Below are 17107 nucleotides of genomic sequence, written 5' to 3'. Positions count from 1 at the left end.
AGTTATGTTTAGGTCAGTCATAGATCATATGTGTAATATTACAACAAACATGTTAATATCCTTTCTTGATCCCTAATTTTCTAGCAAAATATCAGAAGGACTCTAGAAAATTATTCCAATGTTACTTTTTTTAAGATTTATTTATTTATGCATACAAGAAGTAGGGTACAGGCCAGAGGTGTGGGGGTGAGAGGATTCACCAGAGACAAAGTGGAGAACAGAACAGGCGGACAGAGTGGGGAACAGATGGGTAACAGAAATACACTGCTGAGGAGCGCAATGGGCTCAACAGGAGAAGTCTGCTGCACCATGTGGGTTATCTCCCTGGCCTGGGATTGAACTCATGGTACAGTGGCTGTGGGAAGCTTTATAGTGCTGTGTCTTAACCCTTTGCGCCACCAGGAAGGCCCCTCCAATGTTACTTTTAAAGAGCAGTCTTATGGAACAGGCAGAGAAAAATAATTCATGGTTGGGGTAACCCCTAAAACGTATTAAGTACTGTCAATGATCATTTATACATATGTAATTAAAATTTTAATCTTAGAATATAACACTTTCTAGTTCTATTTTTATTGATTTATTTAAAGATTGATTTATTTATTTATACAAGCACTGTGTACAGTCAGAAGCGCGGGAGGGTAAGAGAATTCACCAGCGCGGGGAGCAGAACAGGCAGAAAGACCAAAGAACACTGCTAAGGGGAGCAGCAGGTGTGGCAGGAAAGGTCTAGGAGCCATGTGGAACCCTCGCTGGTGGCTGAGGATTGAACCGGTGCTGCAGAGGCTGCAGGCAGCTTCGCAGCCCAGTGCTCAACCACTAAGCCACAAGGGAGGCCCTAGTTCTATTTTTAAGATTACCTTTATGGATTTAATCGAAGTTAAATTTACAATATCAAAATTAGAGATAATAAATTACAAAAAGGATTAACTTTATATGTGGTATTTCTAATAATCCTACATTGCCTATATATATTATCTTTGAAGAAAGGTAAAGAAATATATCCTTTAAAGACATTTATCCAAAGGAGAGTAACAATACTTGGAAATATCTCTGATTATTCCTTCTCAATGAATGACAGAACCATAGGATAAGCAAGGAAACAGACAACTTAAACAATAAACCAATGAGATCTAACCAAGATAAATACTCTCTCATTAACAGTATATGTATTATTTCCAGAACACATTAGACATTTTCCAGGAGAGACCATTTGTTAGGGTACAACAGTTTTTTTTTTTAACTCATTAAAATTTGCCTCAATTTCCTTTCTAATCCTTCACAGCTAGTGGAAGATATAAGCAGCCTTTTAGCAATATCTTCTCCACATCACTTTTCCTTCTGTATTTCACTTTTCTATTCTCCCAGATACACTTTGCCATTTTTCTACATCTTGACTATTCTTTGTCTCCTCTCTTATAACACTTTTTATTCCCCTCTTGTGATTATACTCCTATTCTACTTTTAGCTTACATTGAGTTAATAAATAAATGATAATAAAGTAAATAAACCACCAATTACGGTGATGACAGAAGATGAGTAAGATGAGTTAATTATAAACATTACACCATTCTAGCAAACCAGTTTACTGATTCCAATGCTACAGTTGTCACGTAGATATTTGTTTTTTTTTTTTCTTACTTATACTTCATGCCATTCATTACATTGTAAAACCATATGCAATCTTGCTAGCATACTGCCAGATTTGATTTCTCAGAGTCAGGTGAATAAAATGAATTCTCATGATAATCTTGGTTATTAGTTTCTTTTCTCTCTAACATCATATATATTTAATTTCAGAAATACATACAGAGAACCAAAGTTATTTCAATGGGTATTTTATATATATAATCAATTAAAAAAGAGCCAAAGTTATTTCAATGGTTATTTTATATATATATATAATCAATTAAAAAAGGGACATAGTATTTAAAGTTATAAAGGCAGGAACTAAGTTTTAGAAAGCATATCTTTTTAACCTACACAAATTGAAAAGGAAATTAATTTCAGAGGCAAGAAGTTTCTTGGCATTTCTATTTCTGAAATTCATAGAAGAGCTGAGACCTTTCATTAAAACATACAAACAGGAAATACATTTTCAAAGGGGATCTGATCCAGGTAAAAGAATGAACATGGGTGGCATGGGAAATGCTACAGAACTGGGCATGGTGCAAACTGGGAAAGAAAAAGACATCAGAAACAAAGTTCCAGAAAATAAAATCACATGCTTTCCTCTATCCCATATTTATCTCCTGCTCCTCTCCAAGGCCATTGCCTCTCAAAGATCTTGTATTTTATTCTGCATTTTAGTGCATGTATATTTTTTTATACGTCCTTTACCTACCCCACTCTTTTCATCTCAGTTACTATACAGTCTCAATATTATCAGTGTGTCACTTTTCCCCAATTGAGTTACATATTTCGTGCAATTCCAATCAATATTCCAGTAAGCTATTTTATAGATAATTTACAAACTAATTCTAAACCTTATATGTAGAGGAAAAAGATCAGAATAACCAACACAATACTAAAGGAAAAGAACAAAGTTGGAGGACAAAAATTACTGAATTTTAAGACTTAAAAAGCTACGGTAATCAAGACATTTTATTAATGAAAAGGACAAAGAGCAATAAAACAGGATAGAAATTCCTATTGTAAAACAATGTTACCTCAAAAATAAAAATATTTAAAAAGCAAAACAATAAAAATTAATTTTAAAAAAAGGAAAAAGAAATAGACTCACATAAGTAGTTAGCTGATCATTGACAAAAGAGCAGAGGCAATATAATGGAGCAAAGATAGCCTTTTCAATAAATGATGTTCGAATAAGTGGACAACAACATGCAGAGGGAAAAAAATTACTCTAGACATAGATATTTACACTCTGACAAAAATTAATTAAAAATGGGTCACACACCTAAATGTATAACATAAAACTACAAAACTCCTTGAAAATAAAGTTAAGAAAACTAGGTTGATCTTGGGTATATGGTCAATGACTTTTCTATAAACAGCAGTAAAAGCATGATCCTTGGAAAAAAAACTGATAAACTGGATTTCATTAAAATTAAAATCATCTCTGTAAGAGACAATGTAAGAAGAACAAGCCACAGACTAGGGAAAAAACAATTTGCAAAAGACACTGTGATAAAGGTCTGTTTTCCAAAATATACAAAAGGATACTTAAAATTCAACAATAAGAACACAAACAACCCAATTAAAAATGGGCCAGGGGCCTCCCTGGTGGCGCAAGGGGTTAATATGCAACATACTGAAGCAGTCCGCAGCCACTGCAGCATGAGTTCGATTCCAGGCTGGCCAGGGAGCAGCCCACATGGCGCAGCAGACCTCTCCTGTCTGGCCCGCTGCTCCCCTCAGCAGTGTATTTCATCAGTCTGCCTGTTCTGTTCCCCACTCTGTCTCTGGTGAATCCTTTCACCCCCACACCTCTAGCCTGTACCCAGCTGTGTGCATAAATGAATAAATCTTTAAAAATAAATAAAAATGGGCCAAAGATCAGAACAGACACCTCACCAAAGTGTGTGTGTATGTGTGTGTGTGTGTGTGTAGCAGAGATATATGGGAAATCTCTGTCTTCCTGTCAGTTTTGTTGTGAGTATATTAAAATTACTCTTAAGAAGCATTATTAATTTTTAAAAAAGCCAAAAGGGCCTCTAAAACACTGTTTTTTTCCGAAAGTTAAGTCAGGCATCCACAGAATTTAAAGTCAACAGTCATGGCTGACTAAACACTATAATCCAGAAAGCTTAGGATCTGGAAAGTTTACTGGAAGAAGGGATCCAAAGCTTTTCACCAGATGTCAGAGGACTTTATGACCTCAAAATTAAGAATCACTGATTTATGTAGGTAATATACGTAGACACCTACTGGATATGTTAGTAATTTTAGGGAAGAACATTTGAAAAACTGAAAATACTGGAACTATATATTTTGCATGTGCTAGATTAAATGGAACAAATAAATTTAGTCTAAAAATGTGTCCATTTTTTTATAATTTCTTTCATATCCCCAATTATGAATCGAACTATTTAAAATACTAAAACCATAAAAAGCATCTCTGAACCTAAGAGAAGTAAAAAAAGGAAGATCAATGGCATACTTAAGAGTTGTACCTTCTGACAGCTAAAACCAAAATAGCATAAACAAAAAGCCTAATAATTCAGTAAGTTATTATCAACCAACTACAGAAAGACATAGGTCACATTCACGAGAAAGATACTAAAAGGGAAATAGGTTCAAGAAACAATAAATTCTACAGTGGAAAATTCAAAATGCAAAATTCTCACTTTGTTTTAGCACACTAATACACAAGGGACAGACTCTTAAAGCAGTTTCTTATGCCACTTTGTAGACCTAACTCGAAGCAAAAAGTAAGTGTTAACAGGTGAAGACACTCAATAACATTCAGTAGGTAAGTATTTACAGTTTAGATCTAGATATTATAAATATGTATTATATAAAATGAAAATAAACTCATAATATTAACATTTTAAAACAGGAAACAGCACAATGATAATGCTTAACAGTAATAAACCGTTGTTCCAAATACAGGAACAACTCTGAGCCAGGGACTGCACCTGTTCCTGCCACACGTATATGAGACAAACAAGAGAAACCCACAACCACAACTGACCAAGTGCGGTTCTGTTTACCACAGGACTTCTAGTAAGGCAGTTTTCAGGAGAAAGATTTATCTTTTCAATCTCTCTCCTGAAAACTGCCTTACTAGAATAACATACCAAGGAAATAAGGTACATAGCACTAAATAGAGCTTTTGGGTTTTTTCTTTTAAATAAAATGCTGAGAGATGAGTGTATAATGCACTGAAATGCTTCTATTGAATAAATGGAAAAAATTAAAAAAAATTAAGCCTAGCTTGTACATGCAAATACCTGGATTACCAACTGCTGCTGCAGAAAATCACATGCCACAGGGAAATGTATAGGTTCTGTTATCAACAAAGCCTTCAGCACTGCCTAGCATCTCTTAGTGTGATCCTGGTCAGTTCTAACCTGAGTCTGTAAGGAATTATTTCAAATTTGTTTTGTACTACTCTTCACTCCCCTAAAAATTCACCAAAACCACCATTTATCGTACCCTCGAGTTTAGCTGAGGTCACAAGGGTAGAGGCCCCATCATGGGGTTAGTGCCCTTAGAAGAGATGCTAGACAGTCATGTCTGTCGCAGAGGACACGGTGAGAAAGCAGTATTCTACAAACGAGAAAGAGCTCTCACCAGAAATGAACCATCTTAGACTTGTAGCCGCCAGAACAATGACAAAATAAATTCCTGTTGTTTGGTCCGTCTAGTCTGTGCCATTTTATCATGGCAGCTGAGTTGACTACTAAAGAATCATACAGTTGGAGATTCCACATACCATTTTGACTCAATAATAATACCTTTAAGTTAAATAGCACTAATGTTGGGTTTTTTTTAAGTGTTACCTTTCAAAAATCATTGCAGAATATTTAAAAAAATAAAAGAAATATGAAACAACAAACAGGTATAAAGAAATGCAACATCAATCTAGTAAAAATGGAATAAAAAGTACTTACCACCACCAAGAATGTAAGAATCCTGGTGGCTCCCCCAGTGTGATGTTTTTTTCCCATCTTATCTAAAATGAATAAAAGATACATTAATTTCTTAATACTTTCCCCCTAAACACATTATAAAGCAATATTTTCCCATTTAAAATATTAAAATATATCATTTTAATAAATTTTCATACTATTCTTAAGTTGTATGACTGGATAGTCTATGAGATAACAGGCCACCATTATTTTCCTAAATTTGCTTCCCATGTGCCAGAATTTCAAAAGGTGTATTAGAATCTTTTTTTTTTTTTTTAAGTTTTATTTATTTATTTATTTATACAAGCACTAGGTACAGTCAGAAGCACAGGAGGGTGAGAGAATCCACCAGAGCCAGAGCGGGGAGTAGAGCAGGCAGACTGACAAAGTACACTGCTGAGGGGAGCAGCGGGCGTGGCAGGAGAGGTCTGCGCTCCATGTGGGACCCTCGCGGGCAGCCGGGGATCAAACCAGCGCTGCAGAGGCTGCGGGCAGCTTTGCAGCCCAGCGCTCAACTGCTGCGCCACCAGGGAGGTCCTGTATGAGAATCTTACGGCACATCAAACCCATTGTTACTAACATGAGCATGAAAATCATTTATCATCAACCCAGATAAGAGGTTGGGCTTAATATGTACAGACTCTACATTATACTTTAAGGATTGATCTTTTTAATAAATTCTTGATTTGGTAGGGTAGGAGTAAAAAGGCATATGTCTTCCATAAAATAGATTATAAGAGACAGTAATATTAAGTTTCCAATTGTTATAGTTCCAATTGTTTATATTTCAGACAAATTGGAGTTCACTACAATAAAAATTTATGCTAGGACAATATATATCAAAACTTTAAAGGTCTCACTAAATATACTTTACAAAGTAAATGTAGAAATTGGAAAGCTGGATGGATTAGCACTGAAGAGCAGTAAAAAAGATAGATAAGGATGTTTGCATTCATCCTTTAGTAGGGAAATTAGACCATAAACAAACACGAGAGAGAGAGAGAGAGAGAGAGAGAGAGAGAGAGAGAGACTTTATATTAGACATAGAAGGTGACAAATGGCTGTTGTGGAAAACAAAGCAGTGAAGGAAGAGAAAGAACAGAAAGATGATTAGAAGTGTTATAACTTTAACATGATCCAGAAAGACCTCAAAACCCAATAATCTTTATATATACAGATATATATATAGTGCAATATACATTGATTGCTTAATTTACTACTTTAAAAACTATTTAACAATACCCTGTCAGTAGACTATATCCCACAGGTCCTTAATTCTGGTAGGACATAAACTATAATTATAGATTTAAAAAAAAAAAAACACAAGGAATCCTTTCTATCATCTACTATGTAAGCAGTTAGTTCTTATACCCAAAAGTATTTTTTTTAGTTATAAATGGAACTCAGAATATGAACCTAAATGTAGAAAGCAAAAACTCTTCTATAAGGAAGATATGGTTAATTGTAAGTGCAATTAAAATCACTGAAGCTGTTTGCATGTTGTAAAGTTAAGTTCACAAAATGTAAATCATTGAGAACCTTGAAGCAGACAAGTAATTTGCTCTTAAAAACAGAGCAAACAGAGAAACTTTGTAAAGATTAGAAAATTAGATATGTATAGTTATTTTAAAAAGAGCAAAAGGAGAAATTTCAGGAATTAATGACAAAATATGAACAATGAACCAGAACATGTTATACAAATGTAAGCCAGATCCACCTTGAATTCTCCTGAGTAGTAATATAAAAGCTCCGGTATCTATATATCTTTTACCTGATTTCAGTTGACTAATATTACATCGTTTTGATTCATAAAAAAGTAAAAATAGCATACTAAATTAATCTTATGAAAAATAAAATTGATAGCCTATTAAAGTTATAAGTCAGTCAAAATCTCATTTTTCCATCAATCTTTTATCATTCTTTCACTCATTATTGTCTTTTTAAAAGGGCATGAGAAAGGCACCTCCCATGCTGGGAAAACTGGACCTCCACATGCAAGAAAATGAAACTAGACCACTACCTCTCACCATGCACAAAAATCAACTCAAAATGGATAAAAGAACTGGACATAAGACCTGAAACCATAAAATATATAGAAGAAAATATAGGGAAAACACTACAAGACATACATCACAATAATATCTTTAAAGACTCATCACCCAAAGCAGTGATAGTGGAAGCAAAGATAAACACCTGGGATTATAGCAAACTGAAAAGCTTCTGTACAGCCAAAGAGATACTAACCAAAACAGAGACACCCCACTGATTGGAGTACAAAGATTTTGTTCCCATTCAACTGATAAGGGACTGATCACAAAGATATACAAAGAACTCACATGGCTCAACAAAAACAAAATAAACAGTCCAGTCAAGAAATGGGCAGAAGAACTTAAAAGACATTTCTCCAAAGAGGAAATGCAAATGGCCAACAGCCATATGAAAAAATGTTCAACATCCCTTATCATCAGGGAAATGCAAATCAAAACCAGACTGAGATACCATACCACTTTACACCAGCAAGAATGGCACATATCAAAAAAACAAGCAACAACAAATGTTGGTGAGGATGTGGTGAAAAGTAACTTTCCTACATTGCTGGTGGGAGTGCAATCAGGTCCAACCACTATGGAAAGTTGTCTGGAGGTTCCTCAGTCTACTAAAAATGGAGCTACCATATGACCCAGCAATTCCACTACTAGGGATCTACCCAAAGGACACAAAAACAGTGATTCAAAAGAACACTTGTACACCTGTGTTTATTGCAGCACTATTTACAATAGGTAAAACCTGGAAACAACCCAAATGCCCAAAAATAGATGACTGGATCAAGAAGATGTGGCATATATACACAATGGAATATTCTTAAGCGATCAAAAAAGATAAACTCATGCCATTTGCAGCAACATGGATGGAGCTAGAAGGAATTATGCTCAGTGAAATAAGCCAGAAGGAAAGAAAAATATCAGATGGTTTCACTTATAACAGGAATATAGGGGAACCAAATAAGACATCAGTGTAAAAAAAAATAGTAACAGTACAAAACACAACAAAGCAAAAACAGACAATTACAAATCAGAGACATACTGCAGGGGAGGAGAAGGGAGAGGGATCAGACAGAGGGAGGGAAGGAGGAGCACAGGAGACTGTGGTGATAGTGCATGGGTGCCTTGGGGAAGGAAATTCTCTGGGGACTCAATCTGAGGGGGGGAAGCAGTATTGTTTAAAAAATACTAATTAAAAGAAGAAGAAGAAAGGCACCTCCCAGCTGTGTGCAGACACACTAATATTCCTAATCACCAAATTACCCTAGTCATATAAACAAATTATTCCAAGTAGGGTCCTTACATTTCAATTCAATTCATCTAGCCATAACATGCCTGTGAAAGCAGACAGTACTATTCTACATTAAAAGATAGAGAAGGTGAGGGGACTTTTGGAAACACTGAAGTGGCATGACTGGGTCTCAACGCCAGACTCTGGAGGTAGAATTAGACTCAGAGTCTAGAGCATTCCACTACACTATGCAGCTGCTAAGTGATCTTCCCCCCACCAACTCCCTCAGCACTTCCACAACCCATCATCAGCTCTTTCAGAAGATAAAGTGCTCTAAGAATAAATACCAATATTGTTAATATTTTATATGGTCTTTGATGAGAGGAAGTATGAAGGTAATGCATTTATATTTTAAACAGGTTTACATCTCATTATTTCTTGTAATTTGAGAAAAACTCAAAACACTTCATGTACATAAATTTTTATCCCCATATAGTGAGTACAGTTTACCTTTCTCAGTTTAATTATCGAATGCCTGTGGAAGAAATAACTAGAACTTTGATCCATCCTGTTTAACACAAAAACCATCCTTTTACAATTATTGGACGAAAAACAATTAATGACTTAGGTATTTCAAAAATGAGATGTTTCTACACAGAAATGTTTCCATAGTGAACAATGTTTTTTGCCTCCAAGCTAATTACCTTAGTTATTACTTACAAAAAGCTTAAGCTAAAACTGAACCCTGATATATATATAAAACTCAGGCTCATTCATTGCACCACCGTTAGACTCAATGAAAATAAGGCAAAATCTGAAAAACATTCACCAATTGTGAATATAAAATGAATTTTGATACATACTATAGAAAAGAGTGAATGATTAAAAAGAGTAAGATGTATTTACATGAAAAGAAAGCAATGCTAATTGGTTTTTCAAGCAGGATCTGGAATAATATATGTTGGGTAATACTTATGTTTAAAAAATGCATACATATGTAAGTGCATTGGATATATGTATATGAAAGAAACCATGTCAAATGGAAAACTATTATCTCTAGAAAACAAAACTTTCTTTTTAAAATCATACTCATCTGTGTAGTTTAATTATTTTAGCAGATGTAAATTAATGATGGATGGCGTTTAGGAATAGCCAAAGAATACCTCTACATGTCAACAGTCATCCTGCTATTTTTGAAGAGACCCTTTCTATTCTATCAAGTTCCATGGACTTCAGGCTTCCTTAGATGTGTGAGTGACATTTATGCAAACAAATTGTCCCTTTCTGTTCTTTTTTTCTTCTATTATATCAGTCCCCCATGTGTATTTCCTAGCCTTAGAGCTTTTTCTCTCTAATCATCCACCCACTTTTTTCCCTCCATCATTTGCCAAACTAGAAGCTGAATTCTACTTTTCTTGCAAAGGGCTCAAGTCCCTACTCCCACTGCCTTAGTTCTCATCTGTCATTATACTGTGTCTCTGTCACATGATCTAGTGTTTTCAGCCTTTCTACATAAATACAGAATCAAACATTGAATCATACATAAAAGGTATGTCAGCAGTGGAAAGACATGCCATATGTCTTATAAATGATAATTATAAATTACAAATGCATATATTCTGATAGAGCAATTCTTCTAGGAATCTAGCGTATCAGTATGGTCGAGAGAGAAAGAGTATGTGTTTGTGTGTAAGTTTTTAACTATAAAAAACATAAATGGAAAACAACCTAAATGTCCATATATTGTGACAAACATAAAATGAAATACTCTACAAGCATTAAAGAGAATTTTGAGGTTTCATAAGTCATATAAAATGATTTCCAAAATCAAATAAGACAAAAATCAAAACACAAGACAGTGTGTATAATAAATTACGTTAGGGTCAAATGGGTTAAGGAAGTCAAAAGGTAACAACTTCCAGTTATAAAATAAATGTCATGGGGATGTATTGTATAGCATGGTGATTATAATTAATAATGCTGCATTGCATATTTCCAAATTATTAAAGAGTAGATCTTAAGTCCTCATCACAAGAAAAAAAAATTTTGTAACTGTTTATGGGAATGGATGTTAACTGGACTTGTGATCATTTCACAAAACTTACAGATATAGAATCATTATATTGCCTACCATAAACAGAATGGTACATGTCAATTGTGCCTTAAAAAATACAAATATAGGGCATCCCCTGGTGGCGCAGCAGTTGAGCGCTGAGCTGTGAAGCTGCCTGCAGCCTCTGCAGCACCAGTTCGATCCCCGGCCACCTGCAAGGGTCCCACAAGGTGCGACAGACCTCTCCTGCCATGCCCGCTGCTCCCCTCAGCAGTGTATTTCATCAGTCTGCCTGTTCTGTTCCCCGCTCTGGCTCTGGTGAATTCTCTCACCCTCCTCCCATGCTTCTCACTGTACCCAGTGCTTGTATAAATAAATAAATAAATCTTTTTAAAAAATACAAATATATAAACTAACATTTGTGTAAGCAAAGAAAAATAATACACATACACACACAAATTATAAACTTAGCTTTTCATCATCATTTGCTTTCAGCGAGGTATACAGGTGATTTATCTACTATGTCTCAGCCCCAACCATTTTCTTATGCTCCATTCTATATTTGGTGCTATAAGCCTGAAAATGACCTTTTCCAGACTCCTTACCACCTGCTTTCCTACAAAGTTCTGCCACCAGAAATCATAGCAGGAGATCAAAAGGCAGAAGAAGAATAAGCTTCTGACTCTGGCCCCCAAAGTGAAGTAGTTGCTGACTGCAGCAGCAGCAACATCAGCAGGGAAAAGCAATTCTGGAACGTCAGTGGCACCTTTTTGGAAGGTCTAGGCTTGTCAACATGGGGCCTACTTCAATAGTTTCTCCAACAGCACAGCAGCAAGTATGGAGCTAATGGGCTTCAAACTTTTCAAAGTATCCCTAATCCTTGCCTATCTTTTGAAAACAATATTTTTTTAAAAAAAAATTAATACCATAAAAGAAGAAAGTTACCTCTGTATTAAAAAGAACCTGTATATCTATGCACACGTTTGTTCTATATGAAATTTCTGGCTTAGATATAGCCTTATGTCACCAATAATTTTCTCCTATCTTTCATGTCTGGAAATATGGGTGCTTCCATGTATAGAAGTACATTAAACTAAATGTGATAAGAAAACAAAGTTTAAAAAATTACATTTTAATTCAAAATTAAAGTAAATATATGTAAAAATGAAGAAAAATCTTATTGCATTTTGAAGAGATTATTTAAAACATTGCTATTCAATATGGTATCCACTAGCCACATGTGGTTCTTCATATTTAAAATTAAGTCAACTGAATGTTCTCCAGTTGCACTAGCCACATTTTAAAAAAATTATTTAATTTTTTACAACATTGTTCATTTTTAAACAATGTTGCTTCCCCCACCCCCTCAGATGTCGTCTCCATAGAATTTCCTTCACCAATGCACCGGTTCACCATCACCTCAGTCCCCTGTGCTCCTCCCTCCCTTCCTCCCTCTGATCCCTCTCCCTCCTCCTCCCTTGTAGTATGTCTCTGATTTATAACTATTTTTGCTTTGTTGTGTTTTGTACTATTTTTTTATACTGATGCCTTATTTGGTTCCCCTATATTCCTGCTATAAGTGAAAACATGCGATATTTTTCTTTTTCCTTCTGGCTTATTTCACCGAGTATAATTCCTTCTAGCTCCATCCACGTTGCTGCAAATGGCATGAGTTTATCTTTTTTGATTGCTGAATAATACTCCATTGTGTATATATATGTGTGTGTGTGTGTATGTGTATGTATATGTGTATATATATATCTCTATATACACACATATGTATATATATATGACATCTTCTTGATCCAGTCATCTATTTTTGGGCATTTGGGTTGTTTCCAGGTTTTGCCTATTGTAAATGTGCACTATCCACATTTCAATAGTTAAACAGATAGCACAGATTAGAGAGCAGTATAACCACAGAAAGTTATACTGAATAGTGCCACTTTGCTTTAAGGGCAGGCAGTAGTTCTCTTAAAGAGGATACCTGTGATTGAGAAAATACTTTGATCCCTTCTACTTTTGTTTTTATTGTTTGATTCCAAAAGGCAGAGGTCCCTAGAAATGGTTTGACAGTATTTATATTTAATAGCCTACAAAATAAAATAAAATAAAAGAATTTAGGAGGTTGCTGATAGTCTCTCAGAAAGAATTTGGGCCATCTGGGAAATTCAGGAAAGGAGAAAATGGAAAAGTTTATAAGGAGTCAGCAAGATAGAAGGCAAACAAGGCTCTCAGGAAACAGCTAGTGAGAAACGCTCTGTGGCGAGGAGACCAGAGAACTTAAGGACAGTTATGGCTAATATTCAAGTTGCCTATACTATATAATGCTTGAAAGTCTTCAGTTATCCCTCAACCTTCACTAAGAACCTTTTGATATAAGAGCAATGACTTAGAGGAGCTTGGAGGCTATGAGGAAAACAGAAATCTTCAGGTAAAGAAAAGGTAGCAGCTGTAAGCAATTGTGCTGTAATATTTAGAAGCAGTAAGAAATTACAACATGAGAACCCTAAGCTTCCCTCCCCTTTTCTCAGTAAGGCCCAGAGATGTTAGAGAGGATTTGAGACAACCTACACTAGCAGGGATTAGAACTGGAGTCATTTTGATAGAAAAGGTAACCCCAGAAGACAGGAAGATTGAGGGTCATGCAAATGACATATACTTGGAACACATGCGTACACATAGGATGCAGATCTATACCTACATTCTTAAGAAAAAGACTACATGAATAGAGACGAACTGATCAAGAACTCAAGAAAATAACGCAAGCACTTACCACACGCCAGGAGATGCCAGGTCCGATTCTAAGCATTTAAACCTCAGCACAATTTAAAGTATCACAATCATCTTTTCATATTTAAGAAAACTGAATAAGGAAGATGTAGAACCCGACATCTGGTCCCAAAGCAAATGCTCTTATCCACTATACTATACTTCCTCCAAATAAAAGTTCAATAAACTGTCTAGGGTATAGAATAATGATAATAAAATAATTATTATTATCACCATAAGAGAATTATTACTACTACTATTGTTTTCTCTCCGTATATGTTTGGCATATAACTGAACTCAATAAAATCCTCCTCATCCTCATCATTATATAAATTGAAGAAGACAAAGTATCATTGTAAAAAAAAAAATTTTAAATGTGAGGGAGAAAAGTAGGAAGAAACAAAAAATTGAAATAAAATTATGAAAATTTAGTCATCAATTATCCATACTATTATTATCCATACAAAATAAAAACAAGCAAAAACCACACTTTTCCAAAATTATGGATAATGCCAAAATAGGATATTGTGGGAACTAGAGATATGGTAGTATTTGTCTTTTTTTAAGAGAAAATTTGCATTCTTGATTAATCTTTGCCAAGACAATATTAGTTTTCATTTCTAGGGGCAGGAAATGGCTGGGAAGTTGAACAGGAGGTTACTGGCTGGAAATGGGAGGGGGGCACTAAAAATGCTTACAAATAAACTACAAATACCATATTATGTACTTGATAACTGAAAATTCACTCTATAGTTTCATTTTTTTCCAAATAATTGTTAGTCTATTTTTCATTCACTTATATAAATATTAAAATCCAATGCAGAAAATATATAAAACATACCTCTGATAAAAATGTTTGGGCCGATTTCTGAGCTCCTACATGGAGCAGATACTCATATACGTAGAGTGCTAACCTGGAAAACAAATATAGTATTTGTTGAGAAGAGGCATATTTAAATTCATCCTTCACATAATACATAAGCCTTTTCATTAGAAAATATTTTACACACTAACAGTGATGGAAAATCATGTCTTCCACATATCCTTTCAATAGGAGTCTATATATGTATGTTCAATAAGCACTTAAACTAATTACAAAGAAAAAGACAAATATGCATCATTTCTTGGCAAGAAACAACTAAATAGATTTTTGTCTTGGGACCACTCGCTTATCATAACCTAATTCCCTTTGTTATGCATAATATAATACATGATTTATAACCAAACATTAATAATCTCCATAATGTATTTTAAGGTATAATTATTAATTTTCACTAGTAAGAATAAATGAACTTATTGGATTTCTTTAAAAATGCATGCCTGCCAGTCTTTTTGGTGAATGCTAGCATAAATCCTAGCTATTTGTACATCCACATTGCCAAAATGAATGTTGGATTTCCATTTTAGTATTTGTTCAGCAATTTCTCCTTGTTCTCTAGGTTTGACTGTTAAACCAAAAATATTTTATAAGGCATTCAGATAAACAGCAAACTACATCATTAAGTAAACTGTAAAGGTATCAGGTCATATTAACCATTTGGGTGCTTACAGTTAAAAGGTTAACATACAACTACATATAAATTTATCGCTCAAATCTAGAATATTAAGTATACAGCATATACTGATAGTACTTTCATTATCTTGTAGAGTCAGAATTTTTAAGCCACACCATGTGGCTCAATTTCACTTGAGCTGTTAACAAAATATTATTCATAAGCCCAAATTAGTCTGAGGCAGTATTTTTAATGACATCTTGGACTGATGCCCAGATAGCACTCAAAATAGTTCAATTTCTACTATGCTGTATTTACCAATATTGTACCAGGTTTACAGTAAACAAAACAATGTAACAATAACCACAATTCTGTATAGCTATGCCACTTCTCTTGACAAGTTCATGATTATTAAAGATCGATGGGATTTGTAAAAATGAGTAGTTTCCTCATTTTCATGAAAACACAGGCATTTATGATAAAATGAGAAAGCCTATACAAGTTCAGTTGCTCTGTCCACTTAATCTTTCCCCATTCTAAAATTGCCAAACACTGAAAATGAGAATTATTCTGTAGTTACTAATAGTTACTAAGTACCATGAGAGAACAGACATCTGTCAAAGTTACTCACAGATAAAAAGTTTGTCACTGACAGTATGTTATGTAATTTAAAAACAGCTCCTAACCTCTTTAAATTGAATGACACTTTCTAGATTAGTGCTTCATAACCAATTTTCTCTCCCAACACATGGGAGGGATATGACATGCTGCTTTTGGTAGGGGTATGCCAGTGTGTTTCATCTCCATAGTATATCACATGGGATGCAGGAATTGGAAAATTCCTGTAGTTTAAAACAAACCCTACTGGTGATTCTTATCACATACTCTTCAAACACACATATCCCCCCACATGCCCTTCCTTCTACTAACTAATCCCAACACTATGACATGATTCACTGACCACGAATGCAAATTTCTTGAACCAGAATATTTATGAATTTTCCCTGCAGACACTGTGAACTCAATCTGATTTTCCACTGTAGATCAATGATAAAGTTAACAAAATCATGATCAACAATTCTAGAAGGAAACCAAAGTCAAAAAGGCAGTATATATCTGATACAGTTCAGAGTCTTCTTCACTCCATGATCACCATAGGCCCGTAAAGGTACAGACTAAAAAGGAAAAAACACAGAGGAAAAACTAACCCCCACTGACCACTGTTTTCAAAATTATAATTACATATTTCCTACACAGGGGATGCATACTACAGTCACTGTCCCTGAGGACACATACACACAACCAACAATGGTAAAACATCACAATTTAAACTTAAATTCTATCAATCTCCAGTTCTGGTTGTTTAATCCATGCTTCAAGAATTCAAAGCCTCGGGCCTCCCCGGTGGCGCAGCGGTTGAGCGCTGGGTTGCGAAGCCTCTGCGGCCTCTGCGGCACCGGTTCGATCCCCGGCTGCTCCCCGGCCACCAGAGGAGGGTCCCACATGGCGCACAGAACTCTCCTGCCGCCCGCTGCTCCCCTCAGCAGTGTCCTTCGGTCCTTCTGCCTGCTCTGCTCCCCGCTCTGGCTCTGGTGAATTCTCTCACCCTCCCGCGCTTCTGACTGTACCCAGTGCATGTATAAACAAACAAACAAATAAATAAATAAAAATTCATGCCTCTTTAAAAAAAAAAAAAAGAATTCAAAGCCTCAAATAATTTGGAAGTAGAAAGGTCTACTTTAATCTATCAAAAAAATAAATAACCACCACTTGGGTGGAAATACTCTTTATTTTGCATGAGATTCTAACAAACATGGATTTTTTAATTTTAAATGTATATAACTGGAATGGAATTAATAAACATTTTAGAGTTGCAGAAAAAAAATTTAAGATATACCGGGGACCAGCCTCCAGCAAAATGTCGT

At 35.1% G+C, this 17107-nt stretch overlaps 1 protein-coding gene across 6 annotated transcripts in view; it reads right to left on the bottom strand.

Moving 5' to 3' along the window:
- The window catches only part of SSBP2 (single stranded DNA binding protein 2), a gene marked incomplete at both ends in the record, with an annotated part of 264899 nt that overhangs the window by 164163 nt on the left and 83629 nt on the right, over positions 1-17107 (bottom strand). For all 6 annotated transcript variants that reach the window (XM_084234129.1, XM_084234130.1, XM_084234134.1 and 3 more), the window contains 2 exons: positions 5574-5635; positions 14531-14603. In XM_084234129.1, the coding sequence (XP_084090255.1) occupies positions 5574-5635; positions 14531-14603 (135 nt within the window). The remainder of the gene's footprint in view (positions 1-5573; positions 5636-14530; positions 14604-17107) is intronic.

The sequence above is a fragment of the Talpa europaea genome, assembly GCF_964194135.1.
Source record: "Talpa europaea genome assembly, chromosome: 5".
Taxonomy (NCBI): domain Eukaryota; kingdom Metazoa; phylum Chordata; class Mammalia; order Eulipotyphla; family Talpidae; genus Talpa; species Talpa europaea.
The sequence above is the reverse complement of the archived record's forward strand: the minus strand, read 5'-3'. Positions and strand labels throughout refer to the sequence as shown.